The sequence below is a fragment of the Perissodus microlepis genome, chromosome 20 (genome assembly GCF_051167445.1).
Source record: "Perissodus microlepis isolate ML-2025 ecotype Zambia chromosome 20, ASM5116744v1, whole genome shotgun sequence".
NCBI classification, from domain to species: domain Eukaryota; kingdom Metazoa; phylum Chordata; class Actinopteri; order Cichliformes; family Cichlidae; genus Perissodus; species Perissodus microlepis.
In genome coordinates this window covers 26,492,795-26,511,681 of record NC_140480.1, presented here as the reverse complement: position 1 = coordinate 26,511,681, position 18,887 = coordinate 26,492,795, and the positions used below count along the sequence as shown (strand labels likewise).

General features: G+C 41.0%; 2 protein-coding genes across 10 annotated transcripts in view; one reads left to right on the top strand and one right to left on the bottom strand.

Moving 5' to 3' along the window:
* Window positions 1–286: 286 nt before the first annotated feature.
* LOC146364678 (urotensin-2-like) lies at window positions 287–2,092 on the top strand. Its single transcript, XM_084917188.1, has 4 exons — window positions 287–409; window positions 766–876; window positions 1,499–1,542; window positions 1,637–2,092. Exons 1-4 carry the CDS (start codon window positions 304–306, stop codon window positions 1,748–1,750), a joined length of 375 nt encoding a protein of 124 aa, XP_084773314.1. The 5' UTR covers window positions 287–303; the 3' UTR covers window positions 1,751–2,092.
* A 110-nt stretch (window positions 2,093–2,202) lies between these two features.
* camta1a (calmodulin binding transcription activator 1a) overlaps window positions 2,203–18,887 on the bottom strand; it is a 280,413-nt gene continuing 263,728 nt past the window's right edge. For 5 of the 9 annotated variants that reach the window (XM_084917184.1, XM_084917178.1, XM_084917185.1 and 2 more), the window contains 13 exons: window positions 14,806–15,011; window positions 14,482–14,678; window positions 14,321–14,399; window positions 13,850–14,198; window positions 12,987–13,465; window positions 12,030–12,208; window positions 11,286–11,529; window positions 10,363–10,434; window positions 10,232–10,252; window positions 9,910–10,109; window positions 9,500–9,574; window positions 9,107–9,137; window positions 2,203–7,396 (listed from right to left, as the gene is read on the bottom strand). In XM_084917184.1, the coding sequence (XP_084773310.1) occupies window positions 7,364–7,396; window positions 9,107–9,137; window positions 9,500–9,574; window positions 9,910–10,109; window positions 10,232–10,252; window positions 10,363–10,434; window positions 11,286–11,529; window positions 12,030–12,208; window positions 12,987–13,465; window positions 13,850–14,198; window positions 14,321–14,399; window positions 14,482–14,678; window positions 14,806–15,011 (2,165 nt within the window). In that variant the 3' untranslated portion in view covers window positions 2,203–7,363. The remainder of the gene's footprint in view (window positions 7,397–9,106; window positions 9,138–9,499; window positions 9,575–9,909; window positions 10,110–10,231; window positions 10,253–10,362; window positions 10,435–11,285; window positions 11,530–12,029; window positions 12,209–12,986; window positions 13,466–13,849; window positions 14,199–14,320; window positions 14,400–14,481; window positions 14,679–14,805; window positions 15,012–18,887) is intronic. The other 4 variants (XM_084917181.1, XM_084917180.1, XM_084917182.1 and 1 more) reach the window with 4 other exon arrangements.

Here is an 18,887-nt window from a genome sequence, read left to right as displayed (position 1 = left end):
TTCAATCAACCTTAAGAGCAGGTAAAATATGACTATGCCCTTGAAGAATGGGCCAACTCACATCTTTTTTTTATTGAGACTATAAGTCACCTGTTGATTTATCACAAGAGTGTGACTCTGGATGATGTTGTCGTCTGTAGCAGCAAGAAAAGGTCTATCTGTGTCTGTTGTGCATCATGCAGGAAGTGGGTGGGAAGGGGTTAGGCTACAGCTTCAACTATATAACACCGTTAGGATCAGCAGAGCACGTAGATTTCTCCTTTTCACCCTCTGTGCAAATCAGAGCCACTTCCATCAGCACTGATGAAGTGTAACCATCTTCTCTCCTGGGCCTTTGTGCTTGTGGCCTCAAGCCCACTGCTGGCCCACCCCATTACAGAATCTGCTGAGATGCCGTATCCAGGACCTGGTGAGTGGAAAGTAATATCTTTATTATAGCTGTTATACAAAGTAATTCCCTGTGTCAGTCCCTTGATTAGCATTTTTAGTAATAAAACATAATTTGCAACGATTAATGGCAAGCTAGTCATGTCCTGGGGCCTTGAAGTAATTACTTTAGAGCTGCAGTGTTGAACAATGATTGCTCTGCCAAAGTTCACATGCCAAAGTTCTGCCATCAGAGAGGAGATTGAGTTTTTGTTCAATTATTTCGAATGCTTTATTGTGATTACCAGTGAGAATTAGATTACAAAATGTTCACAGCACGAATCCGTACCTCTCAATGGTGTTCCTACCAACTGTGTGGGCTTGTTTGGTTCTCCTCAGTATCAGCGGAGGACCGAGGAATCAGCAGTCTGGATGATCTGCCTCTCTCTGAACAGGATGGTACAGGCCTTAGATATTCCACTCTAATATCTGGTGAGATCAACAGAGATGGTAAGAAACGTGCATTAACCAAATGTGACTTTACATGACATAATTTTGCAGAAAAGAGTGTGCTTTAGATGTGGATTCATACACAGTTACATAGTAATATGCTTAATCAAGCACTACTTACTTTTAAAGCTCATTTGCACATTTTGAGCTTAATATACTTCATATGCTGTGTTCTGCTAGAGTAGCTTTGCATTAGTTACAGTTTAAAAATCTTACACTTGGTACAGCCCCTTCATTTATCTACTGCCTGAAAAACCCCCAACTTTAACTCCTCTTCCTCCATTTAGGCCCACTTTCTTCTGATTCGCTGCCCCTTTCAAACAGAGGCGAGTGCCTGAGATGACCAAATGAACATATCTATGTACTTTTATGAGATCCCCTTTTTTCACATCATGCAGATCTAAGAGCAGAAAAAATAGTCTGACATTGAGCACACAGGGCCTAAACTTTAGGTTCACAGGAATTACTTGCACATACAAACCATGGCCGTGTCTAACGTTAGCAACCATCATCATAAGAGTAGAAAAAGTACAGTACATCTGTTTTAAATGAACTCTACTGACATTCACAGAAACACAGCTAAGCTATCAGCATATGTTTACCATGTTTCCTTTTCTCTCAGGTGTCAGAACAACAGGTCTGCTTCCTAGGGGTCTCAAAAGAGAGGTAGGTTTTCAATTAATGTTATTCCTAAAACATCAAAGTAATGTGAGCAACACCCTGTGAATAATTCAGTAAATCGCTTTATCTTGTCTTTCAGGTCCTGTTGGAGAAACAAAGTCTCCTAAATCCTTTCAGCCATGCGCTGGGCATCCGGAAACAGTTCAGGAAGAGAGGAGGGAATTCAGAGTGTTTCTGGAAGTACTGTGTCTAAAACAGTGACTGAAAACAGGCACGAGGCAGGGCTTGCACTGAAAGAAAAAAAATCAAACATCTTACACTCACACTGGCACATGCAGCCAAAATAAATAAGAAATACCTCACATGCATAAAGCGCATGTGCAGTCGCACACCCTCACACGCACACACAGACATACACAAAATGCCCCATCTGTGATTGAAACATATTGCTAAGGGGCTCTAAGATGATTTATTAGGGTTTAGTTAGAACTGTGAAATGCACATATAAAGTCATTGGTTGTCCAATGTATGGCTAAATTTCTTTTAGACGTGAAAGTCAAAGATTATACAGCACTGTTCGTTGAACAGAAATTAAAAAATGGTATTGTAAATAAATCATGTATTTGTCTTTTCTTGGTAAAAGGTGAACCCACTATGCCTTCCGTAAATTAAGAAAAAGGAAACAAAAAGACTTTGCAAAGTTGGTTCTCGAGTTTTCTTCATTTTTTCCTTTTTTTATTATTTTACAGCAGAAAGAATATAAAGCATTCAGAAAACATCTTCCATATTTTAAGGGCAATTCAAAACGTTTTGCATGGCTTCAGCAGCTGAAATCTCTTTTTTTTTTTTTTTTTTTTTAAACATATCCATCGAGTCAGTGACGCTTGTACATGCACAATTACAAAAATAAAACTTACAAACAAGAGAAGGGGAGAAAAAGGAGGAAAGAAAAACACATTAGGAGAACCAAGAGGACATGAAACTTTTAAAGATAGGGGTTGGGAGCGGAGAAAAATTGGGTCACATAACAGGGAAAGACAGAGAGAAAGACAGCTATAGAGGAGAGGAAAATAGATCTAACACTAGTTCACATGCAAAGTGTCGAGGACCCATGACTTTCTATCAAAGCAGGGCCTTTTTTTTTCTTCTCAGTTTGGAATTGATGAAAACGTGCAGTTCGGTAAAGGGTGCCATATAATTGCTGTCCATAAACTACTGAATGCTTGTCTTGCAATACTGGCATTTGCATAAGAGTAAGTCGACTACATGTGTCCAATCATTTTAAACTTTGCTAGGTCTATAAGGTCTCCACAAAATAGTTCTTTATTGCTCTGTGTCAACAAGTGGAATATACTGTAAATCTGTTTGTGTTCTGTTGTCCTGATGTGCCTACCTTTCTCTGGTTGGGGTGCTTCGGAAAAAGAAGAGGAGGAAAGGCAGATTCTCAGGTCAATTCACAGAACATCTCGAAATTAGTAATACTGTCAGCTAACCTGCCGTCCCATTCACAAATGGCAGTAAAAACAAGATTTAAGCTTTTCATACAGCTACACTCTTAATCATAAATACCCTCTACACTGTCACCTAAATGAATTATAAAGGCCTAAAGAAGTGGCCAAAGTTATACAATAATATGACAGCTTTCTACGAAAAAGCGTCAAATCATTTATCTTAAAGACATATACATAAACAACCATCATTTCAGGGCTCTAGTACTGTGTGTACTGAGGTTATTTTGAGGAAACTGTTCATACACTACAGCAAGCCGTGTTAAAGATTTCACTCTTGCACTGTTGAACCTGTTTGTCTGCTAGAAGGGGTTTTGAATTTCAGCTTCTCTTGCTGTGAATCACATGTCCTGCTCTGTTTCCTCCTCCCCGTTTTGGCACCCTGAGTAAAATACAGAAGGGAGGTGAACCAGTCCCTCAGTCTGGGTAAAAATAAATAAATAAATAATAACAATGCTGCCTTCACCACTCAATGTACAAGTGAAATTGACACCTGACATGTCTGCATGTGTGCTGTGCAGTGTCTTGTGCGTGCGTTTGTGTGTACCGTGTGTCACTTAGTTGCTATATATACTGTCACAATGTCTCTACCCTTGTCCTTTTGTCTTATTTGAAGTTGGGAATCTACTGATTAAAAAGGATTTTTAAAAAACAAAAACAAAAAAAAAGTTAGAGCTTGTCTAAAAACAATCCCGTCTTCATGCTTTGCCATGAAATCATCAGTAGCTACTGAGTATTGATCACTGGCTCAATTAGTAGGTTTGCCCTTCAGTCACGTGCCCTCTGTCTTTCTGAGTTCTGTGACACCTCAAACCAATGTTCATTGCTTTACAGAACAGTAAGTCCTTTAACAAGTCTATCTGACTACCGATTCTAGGAAAATAAGCATGCTTTAGGTGCACTTCTGTCACCCAGTTAACTATTTTACCCATGCAAGCATAATAAATCCTTCTCCTTTTTGCCGCAACATTGCATTGGCTACGCATTCTAACCACAGACTAGAGGATGAATGCAAGGCAACAAACTCCAGTAGTGGCATTTCTAAATGTGGTTTTTAACAAGCTGTTCCAACAAAAAAATGGAAAAGAAGACAAAAACAAAGAAAGAAAAAAGCTAGCATGTTGACAAGCTTGAGTGCTGTATTATAAGTGTTGTGTGCAGGCATATAATTGTGGCTTTGGTGAGTGGAATGGTATAACAGTGGCGATCGTGTGTATTTATGTGGAAGATAGAGCACTGTCTGTGGGTGACCGCGTTCTCTCACATCAACCTCAGATACAATGCAAGTATTCTGAAACCGGATTACTGTTTTTAGGATATGAATATAGGCACTTCCTACATAAACACTCTGGAAATTACGTTTACATATCAGCTGACTGGAAAAACAACAGCGAAAAACAAACAATTAAAAAAACAGTGACTCAAGTAAATAAATTGGAAAAATACACATTTGGCTTAATTATAATTTAACAAACATGACAACAGTTCACTAAACAAAACTCAAGTTTTCCAGTGGCACTTGGCTGAATAATCACGTATCAATACTTGGATACAGGATAGACTTCATGGTGGTAATATATAATAGGGATTAAACAGCAGCCAACAGGCACCTCTGAACCAGCAGCTTTACTGTTGTTATCTCTCAAATTGTTCCTCCATCCCAATTACATTTTCTCTGCTATACTATCATTTTATAAATAACCCGATGCACAAAATGCATCTTATCTTTCATAATTACAAATGGCACTAGTGCACTGGTTTGCACTTTAGTTTCTGCAGTTGTTTGGACTCTGTAGTGAGGACAGTGACTACTTTCAGTGCCATCCTTCTGTTTAGAATCGTTTTAGCACCTTGGACTGCTGGCACAGTTCATTTTGCAAACTTGTTTTCAGCTGCTTGGCAAAGAAATGTGGTCATGGACATAATGCTACATGTGGTTTTTAACTAAACGCGTTTTTCTGACATGGAATACAACATATATATTTAGACTCTGGCAGCCTTGATCCAGTGCTTTTAACCGAAACACCGCACAGAGAAACACCCATCACTACTCGACTACAAGGAACAACTCTGAATTCTCCAAGTGTCGGTCGATGCAGCACATTGTAAATTAAAGTTTGCATGTTTACTCCCATCTTTTTCAGGGACAGAGTAACAATGTGAATTGTTTTATATGTCCACCACGGGCAAGGCTGCCATTTACAATCTTAAAGATCAGATAATACCTCAGCAATGAGAAATCAGCACATTCCATTTGCAATGACAACAAAAAAGGTAACTCAACTTTGTTACGGTGTATTCGGTGATTGATAAATGCTCTATTTATCTGTAGTAATGGTGCACGCGTGACAGACTTAAATGCTTTCAGCACGAATATGACTTTCTTTGCAAACTGTGTACCTTAACGTTTTTGCGATCCTCTGCCAGTTTTGATGTGATGATCTTCAGTGCTAGTGTGTATTTCACTGGATGATTATCTGTTCTGCAAAAATTAACTTAATTTTCTTCTTAAGCTATATAGCATTCACATACCTTGGCACCATTGGCAAAAGGTTCTTGGTAGCCCAAAAGAAAGAAATGAAAATAAAATAAAATAAACACAACCATACTTGTTTTAAGATAATTTTGAAGACTTCTCCTAACACTAAATACAGTATTTTTTACTTTTTCATATTGCAATAATATCATGCTTTAGCAAAATGTTCTTCTCAAGAACAATCAAAATAAAATAAAATACTCTAATAGTGAAATAGTTTTAATTTTACAGAGCATAGCCACTACTGCTTTTGTTGTTTTTTTCCCTTTTGACTCTGTTCATACTTTTCATGCACATAGCTCATTTTTATCCCAGGTATTTACACTATATACAAACAATACAACCATACTTCTTAGGCATTCAAACGAAACTATACAAATATTCTGTTTTTGTCTCTTACCTGTTTTTGACCCATTTTAATGAATAAAATAATATATTTCTAAAATACAATCCCCCTTGGGTACATGTTTTTTTTTAATCCCTACGTACTTTCAGCCTTCTTTATATACAGAAATCGCTCAATTGTCAAAAATATGGATTTGTCAAACCCCTATTTTGGGACAAGCTTAGGGACCCCTCAAAGAATCTCTAAGACGTCAAGGCAATGTATGTGATCTTCCCCTCAAAAACCTTCACAGGCTCTGAAGTTCACTTCAAAAAAACAGTAATAACCTGCATGACCATAACCATTACAACACAAAATAAGCCAGGTTTTTTTCCACTTTGTAGGTTTCGAAGAAGCAATCAAACCAACAAGGCAAACCAAAATGAAATACAAAGAAATCAGACAATACAGGGATAGCTTCATCAATGAAATGTTGGAATTCATAGAGAAGAGTACAGATATGTGGACCAATAGAGTGGAAACAAAACCAAAACCAGAGGATAGGCTGAGAGACTAGACCAAAGCACACAAGCAAAGACTTTTCTTGCCAAGAAGTCATGCATTTTTTTTCTTGGTAGGATTTAACAACATATAGCCTGAAGATACAGATCACCAATACATTGGACATGATGGAAGAAATACATTGGACAGTGTGGAACAATTCAAGTAATAAAGTGACAATATATATATGATAAAGCATAGTTTTTTTTTTAAAGAAATCTTAAAACAAATATTTGATCCCCCATCTGCTTCAGTATGGTAAACCCCCAACTACATTCATTTGTAGCTCCGCCTGTGTGGGTAGACTGGTGGGGTAGAGCACAGTGGGACAGGAGGAATTGTTGAGCTAAGCTGAATATTAATCTACAGCAGTGGATAGAAGTGGGCGTGTGGGTTATTAATATATTTGGTAAAAAAAATCCCTTCTTCAAATGAATTGATTGGTCACTTAAAAAATTATGAAATACAATTAGAGCTCAGAGTATTTCGGCATGGTCTCTCTGTCCTCTGAGATCTTCTGCAGCAGCCACAGTTTACACCTCTTGTCCCGCGTTTGCTTCCTTCACTGTCCAAATCCTCTTCATATTCAAAAAAAGACAAAGCAATCCATGAAAAAGTGCAAAAAATGCCAAGAAGCTAATGTTCTGCACCCCCACCCCTACCCTTTTAGTTTATAATCCTGTAGAAGTTGCCACTCTCCAACCAAAATCAAGTCAGTGGAAAGAATAGATATGTGAAAAAAATGCTGTTGTATATGTAATCGCAGTTGAACCAGTAACACTGCAGTAGTAGTAATAATTGCAGTGCTTGCATTGGTGGTGTTTCTTTTTTTTTTTTCTCTCAGTTTCTCTTGTAAAATGTCTCGGGTACAAACAAAAAAGAAAAGAGGAGTCAGGAGAGTGATGTCACATCGCAAGGGAGCTCTTCTGAGGGGTCTCATGTTCCCTGGCCCTTTTCAATTCTTTCACCCTGGAACACAGAAAAAAACAAAGTGTCCATGAATGCAACAGCCATGATTTGAGTTTACTAAGTCACATACACATAAAAATATCAAACCAGCCCAGTAGTAGGAAGTACAGCCCATCTGTGAAAGGAAATGCTGGTCAGAATGCTTTCACTTTGTAATGAACAAAAGGAACTGTTATAGCATAATTACAGAGTCATTACTAGTAAAAACAAAATATTTAGAAGTGGGATTAAATGTGACAAAATAAATACAGATACATAAACAGTATTATCACAATATTGTTAATAATAATTACAGTTTTTCTCAGCTAATCTACCAGTATGTGGTATTCTGACAGATTGAATTATTGCTCAGTATCATTATGCCTAAAATCCATGCATTATTACACTAGATTTTATGAACAATAGCAAATGACTGATTCATTATCAGTCAAGTAGTGCCTGTTACAACAATTAGCTTTACCATAAAGGCTAACTTTATGGTAAACAACCACCACTTTGTAATGGGTTTAGACTAGCTCTGGTTGGATTTAGACTAGCTCTGAGAAGATCAATACTACAACATGTATATATTGAAGAGAAGCAGACTGTGATGCTGCATGATTAGATGCAGTGGTGGATCTTGTCATGCTGAGCTGGTATACTGCCTGGAGGTATGGATCCATTAAAGCTGTGTGTTGTTGTCCTGGTGTTAGAAATAAACTATTTTATACTATATGTGTGGGTTTTTTTGTTTTCTGTAACGGCTTCAAACCTATATCACAGTACAGAGGACACACTTGCAATAACAGGTGGTAACATTAACAATCTAATCTGCTCTAAAAGCATGGTAACCTAGTTTTGAACAACATACAACTAATCCAAAAAAGAGTAAACACATGTAATCTTAATGTCTCAGAATCAGAGGTTAAGTTATGCATACAATATTTGCACCATTTCCCCATTTAGGTGAATCTTTTAGTACACTATTGGCTTATTTATTGGTTTGTCTTGATGATTCAGTGGGCATAACACAGCTTCACACAGTTTTAGTAAACAGAAGTTAGAGAGGGGTTAAATCCCCTCGCGGTCTGTCGAGTGGCTAGAAACATTGCACACAGTCAGCCAGCCAGACAGACAGCTACTTGAGAAACACCAGGCCCATAGCATGCCTAAAGGTATAAAAGCAAGGCCCATAGTTGTCACCACTTGTCATGCAGCAGAATAAAAGATGGTTGAGAAAAAGCCTCCTGTTCTCTCAAACTGCATAACCACAAAAAGCTGAAAAAAAAAAAAAACATAAACAAAAAGTAATTTCCAAGGAGAGAAAGACAGAGATAAAGAGAGTCAAAATAGTATCTGTTAAGTGTTTCTGTGATTTTGTCATTCATAAGCAAGTTGTTAGTTTGATATGTTCTGCTCTAAATCTGAGCTTCTCAGTCCACCTGTGGCTCCAGTCGGCAGCCTTCATGCAAGCAGGCATCAAGCAATAGTGATGGAGAATGAGGAAGGGTGGGTAAGGTGGTGGGAGAGAAAGAGCAAAAGAGAAAATGAGCGAGGAAAGGAGGGAGAGAATGCGAATGCTGAGACCCCAGGAGGAGATAATTGTATTATTAAAGAGTGAGACATAACAGGAAGTAAGAGAGAAAGAGGCATACGGAATAAACAGCGAGAAGGAGAGAGAGCGAGAGAGAGAGAGAGAGGCACGAACTGAGTTGCTGAGGCTGCACTCACCCGCTTGAACAGTCTATGGTCCATCAAGGGGCTTGGCATAAACAGCAAAACAATACCAGACAGCTATTAGCACACAGTAGGTACTGTGAAGGAGGGGGCGAGAACGGGTGGGGGCCAGGTATAGTGAGGGGAAGGGAGGTGGAGCTTAGGTGTTGGGGACATTTCTAACTACCCATTTATTTTCCACAACAATAAAATCATTACACAGAGTTAAAAAAAATAATCTAGAGATGGATGAAAACATGGCAGCAATTTCTACAATGACTAACTGATCATCTCAATGAGATATTATTCTTTTAGGCCAACCGCTGCAGTAAATCTGACAGTGAACTCTATCTAGCCCATGTATAAATGAGTATGTTATCGTGTGTTTGAGACAGTGACAGAGCCTACCTGTGGCGACAACGTCGTAGGAACCTCATAATCTTCCTGGCAGCCTGATCCTGCCTCTTTGTGAGCAGACTACTTCTATGAAACACCAGACAGACAACAGCGTCTCACTGTCCGGAAAAGCATCTTTTGCAGAGCCACAGTTTAACTTTTATCTTTCACTGAAACTCTAAAAGGTACCCATTTAAAACACACTACAATTAATAAACTGAAAATGACTATGAGTCATCTCCAAAGTGCTTAGACTTCTCTCATTAAAAGGGTATTTTCACAAAGTCAAGTCCAATAAATCAAGAACATCATTTTGTATAATGTAGTTTGACAAAGCGGTCGCTTCATTAATATAATGTCTCAGCTTCAGAATGAATAGATTCAAGTGATTCAGTTAATTCAGTATGTGGATGAACATCTACCTTAGTTTGTGCTGCACCAGAGCAGCAGCAGCCCCGCGGTGGTGTGGCTTCAGCCTGCCAAACTCCTTGTAGCTGCGGTAGTATTGCTGAATGAGCACGGCAGCCCTCTTGCTCTGCTGGAACTTCTTCTGTTCGTGGTAGCTGCGGAATTTACTCTGGATAAGGATGGCGGCCTGCGTCATCTTCTTATAAAGTGCATACTGCCGACATGAACAAAGCAATACGTTACTGCTGACGAACAGTGCTATGGCTTCACACTGTGGAAGAACACAACCAACAAGTGTGGCGATTACATCAGCTGATGGCAATGAGAACATTTTACCTTCAAGGCTATCCATGTTAGCTTGTAAATGGGAAAAGGGAAAGATAATGAATGAAGTACTGAGACGTAAACGCTGATGTAGATTTGGCTATGTTTTGAAAACTTCAGACATTACGCACTATGGTGCCTACCTGTTTGTACTTCTTGTAACAACGTTGTATAACAGCAGCAGCTACCTCTTGTTGCTCTCTGAGCGGCCGCCCCTGTTGGAGAGTAAAGTGGTATAGGTCAGAAGTTTAAACAGAGCCCATTTTTGCCACAGAGGATATTAGTGGCTCTGTGTCCCTGAGGTCTCCTGGTGACATGGTTCACTAGCATGTGAATGCCACCCTGGAATAAGTCCACGCCTGGTGGACCAGACCCACGTGAAAATTGGGGAGGTTTTTGAGAAAGAGAAAGAGAGGGAGACAGAGAGACAAAGGTCCACCTCTGCATCAGCTGGCAGATGGGCACAACAGACGACTGTGAACGACAGTGAACAGTTTGTCATACGAAAACTTATTAAAAGTAGCTATGGGGAGGGTAAGGAGTTGAGGAATGGGATCGGGCAAGGGGAAAAGGACTGGTGTTTTGATAGCTAGTTTAAAACAGGCAGTAGCAGGCTCCATACGTCTAACTTAGAGAGAGAGACAGAGACAAAGAGGAAGTAGGAGAGCATTAGCGTAATTGTGCCTAAGTGCAGCAGGGACACAAGGGACAGTGCAGTCGTTCTTCTAAGCAAGGCCATGCTCTGCTCAAGCCACACCTTTCCCATGCTGAAACCACAGGGACATATTTGTATATTTTTTTGTATATGTTGTAATGCGTATATTAGCAGAAGAACAGAGAATGACACAAAGATAGATATTAACCATGATTAGAAACAGTACATCTCAAGAAATAAAATACATGAAATCAACCACATCAAAATCTTGCCCTTTACTACAACAAAGTACCATATGGAGTCAAACAAAAACAAAAGTGAACTCTTCAACATCTGGCCTGAAACCAAAAACAGTTTCATCTATTTCACACCAGTCCACAGCTTATGGCACCAGAGCACCGGGGCCTGTACCTTGTACTTGCGGAAGGCAGTTTGGACTAGGCGGGCCGCCTCATATAGCTCTCTCTGCTCTGGATCCGACAGAGTCAGCTGGGCCAGGTCTCGCTCCACTTTGCTGTTGGAGGCATTGATGAACTCACTCCAGTCAGCTGGGGAAGGAAGTGTTGACCTTTCCAGTGGGCCCTCTCTCAACGGAGACCCTCCGGGGCTCAAACTGGGGTTAGATGATGGGGTCAGGGGTTCATTATACAGAGATCTGAGGAAGGATAATGACACATATCGTCTCTTCAATTCTATATATTCTACAGTTTACAGTCAAAAAAACAGGAAAATATTTACCATTTTTACACTGCGTTACAGCTTGCAGCAATTCGACAACTAACAATATAACTCCTTGCAAACTCACAGCCAGTACACAAACATCTGACACTGCACCTTTCAAATCAGACAGTGCCTCTCTTTAGCTTGACATCCCATTCCTTTACACTTTCGGTTAATCCTTTATAGTATTATGTTTAAAGCTAGTACATTAAACTTAAACTGCAAGTTATTCTAAAAGCCATATATGTACAAATGTGTTCTCTTTGGCTGTCTATCCATTAAATCACATTAAATCAGGTACCTTTAGACAAAGCACAGAAAAAAAGAGAAAATATTCAAACAGGTGGGAGGGCATACTAGATATGCAATATACTGGGTATTGCATATCCAGTTGGCTATATTTATATCTATTCCTTGCACCACGGTGAATCTTACCGTAGATGTATGATGCTTGGCAGCTGTTCTACGTCTCCCAGGTAGTTGGCCAGCCAGTTCATGGTGTTGCTGACCCCTGATGTGTCTAAGGGCACAGAGTCTGCAGCGGTGAAGTTCTCCCTTTTGATTCTCTCTGGCGTTGCTTCAATTATGTGCTCAGCCAGAGTCATCATATTTACCTGTTTTATTAAGAAAAAAAAAGAAAACCCGTGAGGAGTCAGTGTATTTTTTTACTGTATATACAGTTTGAGAGACTACCTATTATGTTTTACTATGGTGTAGTCATGCAAATTTAAAAATGTAATTGTTTGGTGCTGCAACAATAATGCGGATTCGAGAGGGGTAACAGAAAGGAGAGAGGGATAAAAATGATGACTGATATTTCTGGAGGGTAAAAATAACACTTCATTTGTAAGAGGAGTAGTTAGACTGAATCCCTGGAACAATTCCTTGGCTATTGAAGTGGATCAATAAAGAGAGTTTATTATGCAGTGACGGGCATTGACAGAATGCCAGGCCTGGTGTATTCTGCCTGCTGAATGCAGGAGGCCAGAAAAAAAAAGTGGTTATAATGCTGCAAAGCTTTCTTTAATGATGATTGTGTAGCTGTATTGTATGTCACCCTATCAAAGTGGTGCCACACCCTGACACGTGGTTTTACGCAAGTTTGCAAATGTTCTTTTTGCTTTTATTTTAAATTTTATTTTAAAATGTTTTCTGAATTCATAAGATCTGCTAGAACTGAAACTTTTCTGCCAAATGTTACTTACTAAATGTGATGTGCCTTGTATTTGATATTGTATCAGATGGTACATAATTTCTGCTGTAGAATCTTTAGCAGCACCATCAATTGGCTCATACCAATTGACTGGTAATACTTGCCATGCTCTACACAATCAGCTGACCACATTGAATGTTTGTATTTTTTTTTTTTTTAATTATTATTATTATTCTCACCTGCAGGTCATCCATCTGTGTGAGGCAGTCCTGGTTCTCTAGATCCTCCCGATATGATAGCAGCTCTGAATCCGCCATTTCACTTTCTGACATCACTAGCATCCCTAACTGTTCCCGCTGCCGTAACCGGTTGGCCAGTTTCTCCTTCCCCAAGCTGCTGCCTCCACTGACACCCAGCGCCTTCCTTCCCAAGTTGCTGCTGCTGGAGAAACTCTCTCTGGAGGTCCATCTTGTTGTCCCTGTGCTGCCTCCAGTAGACAGTCCTTTGTCTGAGCTCAGGACTTCTGAGGACAGGCTCTTAGTGCTCGAGGACAGCTTGTGCAGCTGTTGCTGCTCCAGGCTCAAAGGAACAGACATGGCCTTGTCAGGGCGAGTTTGAAACAGTTCTGGGTTGGGTTTATGTTTTTTAGCTAGTGGGAGGTCTCTTTGGCCCTCGCTGCTGTAGTAGTTGGAGGGTTCTGACCTTGGCCTTCTCAAGTCTGCAAAAAAAAGAAAAGAAAAACACACAACACGTAACAATTAGCTGCAGAGCACACTAATAAACATTTTGTTTGTTATAAGCTGTTTTCACACATGCACTGCAGCTCGCTGGTAAAAAGTCAGTGTGATGCTAAGTGAAGAGTGAGTGGGCAACATATTTTCTGACTCCTGCACGCTCTATCCAGGAATCACTGCGAACTAAACCAAGCAAAGTATGTCCGGCAGCGAGAATGTATCTCAAGCAGACTGTTTCCTGTTCTCAGCTACATTGAGACGGGGTAACTTTGGACAATGCTCTGATCTGATTAATGTGTGAAAATGGCAACAAAATATCAGAAAATAAAGCATCTCACAGTCAGTGACTTTTCTTCCATTCTACTAACCTGGATTGAGGCTGGTAGTGCTGGGTGTGGTTGTTGTGGTGGCAGGACATCCTTTCTTGCCACTTGGTGCTACTACACTGGTGTTTGCCCAGCTGACCATCCAGCTGTCTGTGGTGGGGGCATCAGGGGCTGGGGAAAAAGACATGCGAGTTGTAGGTGGTAGAGGGGCTGGCGGTTGCTGCTCTTCCCTCTGTAACTGCTCTAGACACTCTGCCAATTTGGTATGGCCACGTGAGCGGGCAATTGACAGGGGTAAGCGGCCCAGAGAATCTGGGATAGCTAGGGCACGTCTGTCCCATTTGTACAGTACCACCGCTGCCTCCAGGTGACCCAGCGCACAGGCCCACATCTAGATAAAATACAGATGGACACAAAAAAGCAAAAAAAGCAAAAATGAGCTAATCTGTACCACAAGCCAGGATTTTCTTCATTTTTGTTTGCATTGTCTTATGTTAAATTCAGTTCCCTTACCAGAGGTGTGCACGAGAAGTGATCCACATTGAGAGGGTCCACTTCTAACTCCAAATCAATACTATCAGCATGCTTTGTACTGGTTGGAAAAAAAGGAAACAATTAGCATCTCACTTCTGTTTTAATGTGCACATCAAGTACTTAGAGAATTATGTTCTTACCGCCACTTGATGAGTGTCTGGATGAGGGTGGCGTAGCCCTGGCCTGCAGCCAGATGAAGAAGTGTCATGCCTCTGAAGGTCTTGGAGTGGATTAAATGCTTGGACTTGGCCCAGCAAGCTCTGCTCATCATCTTCTCACAAACCACCACAACACGGCTCTCAAAGGAGCTGCTGGCTTGCGTTTGGCCAGATACACACTCAAAGACACAAAACAGCAGATCGTTATTGGTTGCTGCATATACTGTTTGTACGGTTGCTGTCCATGGTGACAAGCACAGTGACTGTCATTCAGCACAACACAAGGGGTATGATGTGGCTCTTTACCTGTGACTGGTTATTGTTGCCTCCACCGCCAGCTCCTCCACCACCTCCTCCACCACCACCTCCTCCTCCCCCTCCCCCTCCTCCCCCGGTTCCTCCCCCAGCTCCACCACTCCCTGCACCGCTCGTTTGCTGGTGGCTGGCCATCTCTGCCATCCTCCTCTCCATCTGCTCCAAGCGCTCCAGGATAGACATTCTGAACTGGTTATCTGGGCAAAGATAAAGACACAGAAAAACACATTGGCATACAATGAGGATCTGGTGTGAGAAAAAGAAAAAGATGTCTTGTGTTTGCTCGTACAAGCACAAACAACCCTGTATCCTGATAAGACAAACGATCACACAGTATGCACCACAGCTGCACCAGTATGTTACTCTGAGGAGCACTAGAACTGTCACAGTGACTTGGGGCTAATCATCGTCAGGCATACAATCAACCATTTAAAAACGAATGCACTAATGCCTACTTTTGAGGTGCTGTAAAGCTGAGGGAAAGGTAATTACTTTCAGCTATAATGCAAGACCTTAGGATCATTATTTATCACTCCGGAATGTAAGTGAAAATAAGTGCATCCATCATTCACTTCATCAAAACAATTGGCTTTACTAAAATAATCTGTAAAGCCTATCAATCACTCCTTAATGGCTTCCATCACTAAACTCCTGCTGCCATCTTTCTCACATCACTCAAACACCACTCCAGCAGACTAAAACAGGTTGAAAGATTGGCCAGAGAGCAGGGCCATTTTAAATTTGAACCACTCTTCCTCAGAGGGATTCAGACAAGCTCTGGGGGGGAGTGTACAGCTGGCATTCAACAGCTGATTAAGTATAGCCCATTATGGCCCTGAAGTCCCAGCCTTCCCCTCTACTATCAGCTTGTATGGCAGGAGAACTAAGAAAATGACAGCATAGAATCAATCACAACTTGCACCCATGCACGGAGTCCTTTAAAACACAAATATCCCATAAATCTGAATGGACAGAGGTGCATTAGACTTCAGAATGTTTACAGGCTTTTTTAGAGACTGTTTCTGATTCAGGCTGGTTGTTATGGCATGGTTGTCCTGTGCATATTTTCAGGCTTGCAACAAGATACTTTCTATGTCAGAAACACACTGTATAATTCAAGAGCTAAGACAGGAAAGGACAGAGCGAATGACTTATAAGGACTATTTAAACTGAAGCAAACCCAAAAGATAAAACAGAGCGTAATTGGAAAATTAAGCTGACTGTAATATTGTCAGGTTGGTTTTGATCACTGCAAAAAATGCATCTCAGTAGTTATTAATAAAAAGCCAACCCACTGGAATTGGAACCTGGTGCCATATGTTACTTCAAGATTAAAAGACACACTCGTTGCTAAAACTCACTAACTTACATGCCAACTAACAGCAAGTGCTTGTACACACATACATGCACATGCACACACACGCACATACACACACTAACATAGCATGTTGGGTACAGACAGTGGATTGGGATGTGCACAGAGAGCCCACTGCAGCAGGGAGTATAGAAGACTGCATTAGCATTCCCCATTTAGCCACTATGAGGCCGTTTCTGTGGCAACCTGCTGCCGACTGGTAACTAGGCGACAGGAACATGGCTGTGTGTATATGGTCTGCCTGTGTGCTATTGGCTTATTGATGAAGGGGAGGAGAAGGACTCAGAACACCGGCAAAAAAAATGGAGAGAGGCGAACAATGAAAAAATTGTTTGCCTCTTTTTCTTGTGTACTTGGCCTACTCTCAGTGTTGATGCCGTAGGTAAGGACCTAACGACTCTAAGTGGGAAGCCTTCACAGCACGACCTGATGACATTTGCGTTTTACGGTATCTTGGCAGTCATGGCTCAAGGCTCCACTGAAAGCTAATGTCACGGTGGGACCTTCTATAAGCCACTGTAAAAGAGGTCAAGTAACTCCTATCGCTGAACAGAAACGAATTTCACTAGATGGTAAATGACTGCTCACAGTGACATTATACTGCACTGAGAATAATGAACTGAAAGGACAACAATAAGGTCTTCGTTTTTTCCTCTGTGTGCTGCAGACTACCTAAGTGAACAGTGACCAGAACAGTCATATCAAACAGGAAAGCTCCTTAGAGTTTTAACAGAGCTTATTTTTAGGGTCTATGCTTACCTATTCTCTATGTAAACTGGAGATTCATGTCAACCTATTCACATGGGGGCTTGTTGAGCCTAGTAAGGTTAATAGTTACAAGCCTATTCAGGACTCTGGAGTGGCTGTGTCAGAAGGGGGAATCAGGGGTTGAGATAAGTCACAGCACCATAACCTTCCTTGGTAAGGGGGCTGCTCTGCCTTTTGCTACTGTCTGACATGTTAGGAGAGACATGGATAGATGGAGAGGGAGGGGGTTAGTTAGCAGTGGGCTGACATGTCTTTGTTCAGACCCAGTGCTGCAGTGTGCTGCAGTGCAGATGATGTCATCTCCACCTGCTGCCTGCTGCTCCAAATGCGATGCACGTCCACTGCAGAGGGAGGATGGGGGTAGACACGAGTGGGAGGGGAGAAGGAGGAGACAGGGAAGGTGAGCAGCCAAACAGCAGTTTAACAACACGGTGACGTTGTTAACGGCCTCCCTCTTGCTGGTTTACTCCCTTGTGACGGTGTGTGGCAGCAGACGTGGTCACTCTCACATATTTAGGGCAGACTGTGACGTGCTATTTTATAATATAACTGGGTACAAAAACGAGGCAGACAACCTTTTTTATTAGAGAACTTGAATGAATGGTGTTTAGTCTATTGAAGTGTAAACTTAAAGCTATAAAGACAAGAACTCCAGGTTAAGTTTCTGTGAGTGAATCAGATTTTCTCTCTTTTGATGTATTAGAAATTGGTACTGTAATCCCCTGCTGGAATTGGACCCTGGCTAACCTCTTCTTTCCAAACTGGAGATAAAAATGACAAAACTACAGAGACCTCTTCACTTTTCTGAATACATTTTTATGCTCTGTTTCACACTTCTATGCATCTAAATTCATTTCTGGTGTTGGTTATCCTGTGCCATATTAAGTGTTATTCAATAAGAGTTATTTTAATGACTCTAGCTAACACAGTTAGAGTGAACCTTTTCTTTTTTCTCCCTTTACAGTCCGTTACATAACACAACAGAGTGCTTTTCGAAATTATAGTGAATTTGCTGCCAAGTGATGATCTGACTTGTCTCCTGTTAGAACTAAGAGGAAAACGTATCACATTTGGGATGAATGCCTGAAGAGGATGGAAAAATCTAAAGACACTAAATGTCTTTAGATGTGATCGTTTCCTTACTTGTTAAGCAATGAGAATGGTGAACAGCAGGTCAACTTTGGGACTAGTACTCACTCAATACATTTCTAGACTTCAGACTTTGACAGTGGCTGTCATCTTTGGGACATGGCAGAGCTCCTCAAGAGATAGTTTGATATACACGGGCATGTGGGAAGGAAGGACAGGGCTGCTTATGGAGGCACACTGGAGCACAACGAAAGTGAGAACAGGCTTGAGGGAGGAATAAAACAGCTGGGGAGATTACAGTAAGGACAGGACAAGGGTGAAGGGAGATGAGAGGGCAGGGAAGGGTGACAAGTGAAAAGCAGCTTGTCAGAGATATCGAGGGTGAGGGCAAGACTATTAATAGAGCTTTAGTGTCTTGGAGGCACCGTAATGTTTGTGTTCACACTAAAACAACCTTTATTTCACCCTTGGAACCGAAAATACACAGTTCAAGAAAAATGTGCCTATTGAGATAATACTACAGGGTATTATATTAACTGCAGAAGGAGATCTTTAATTTTCACTTTTTAACTCAGGGTTCTGTTCGTGCCGCTCAGTTTAAATGCTGGACCTCATTATCCCTCTGCAGCCAGTCAGATTCTCACATGTAACCCAGTGGAAAGACCAGAGGCTAGCCTCCACCAAGGTCTCTGTGTGAACTGATTGACAGGAGCTAGTATTTGTGCCCATGCAAAGCAAGGGAGCCAGGCCATCTGGCAACAGCCCTCACAGCTGGAACACATGGGTATGCATTGATCAAAGACAGACTTTACTTTGACTTAGTGTAATGACCGGTTTCGGA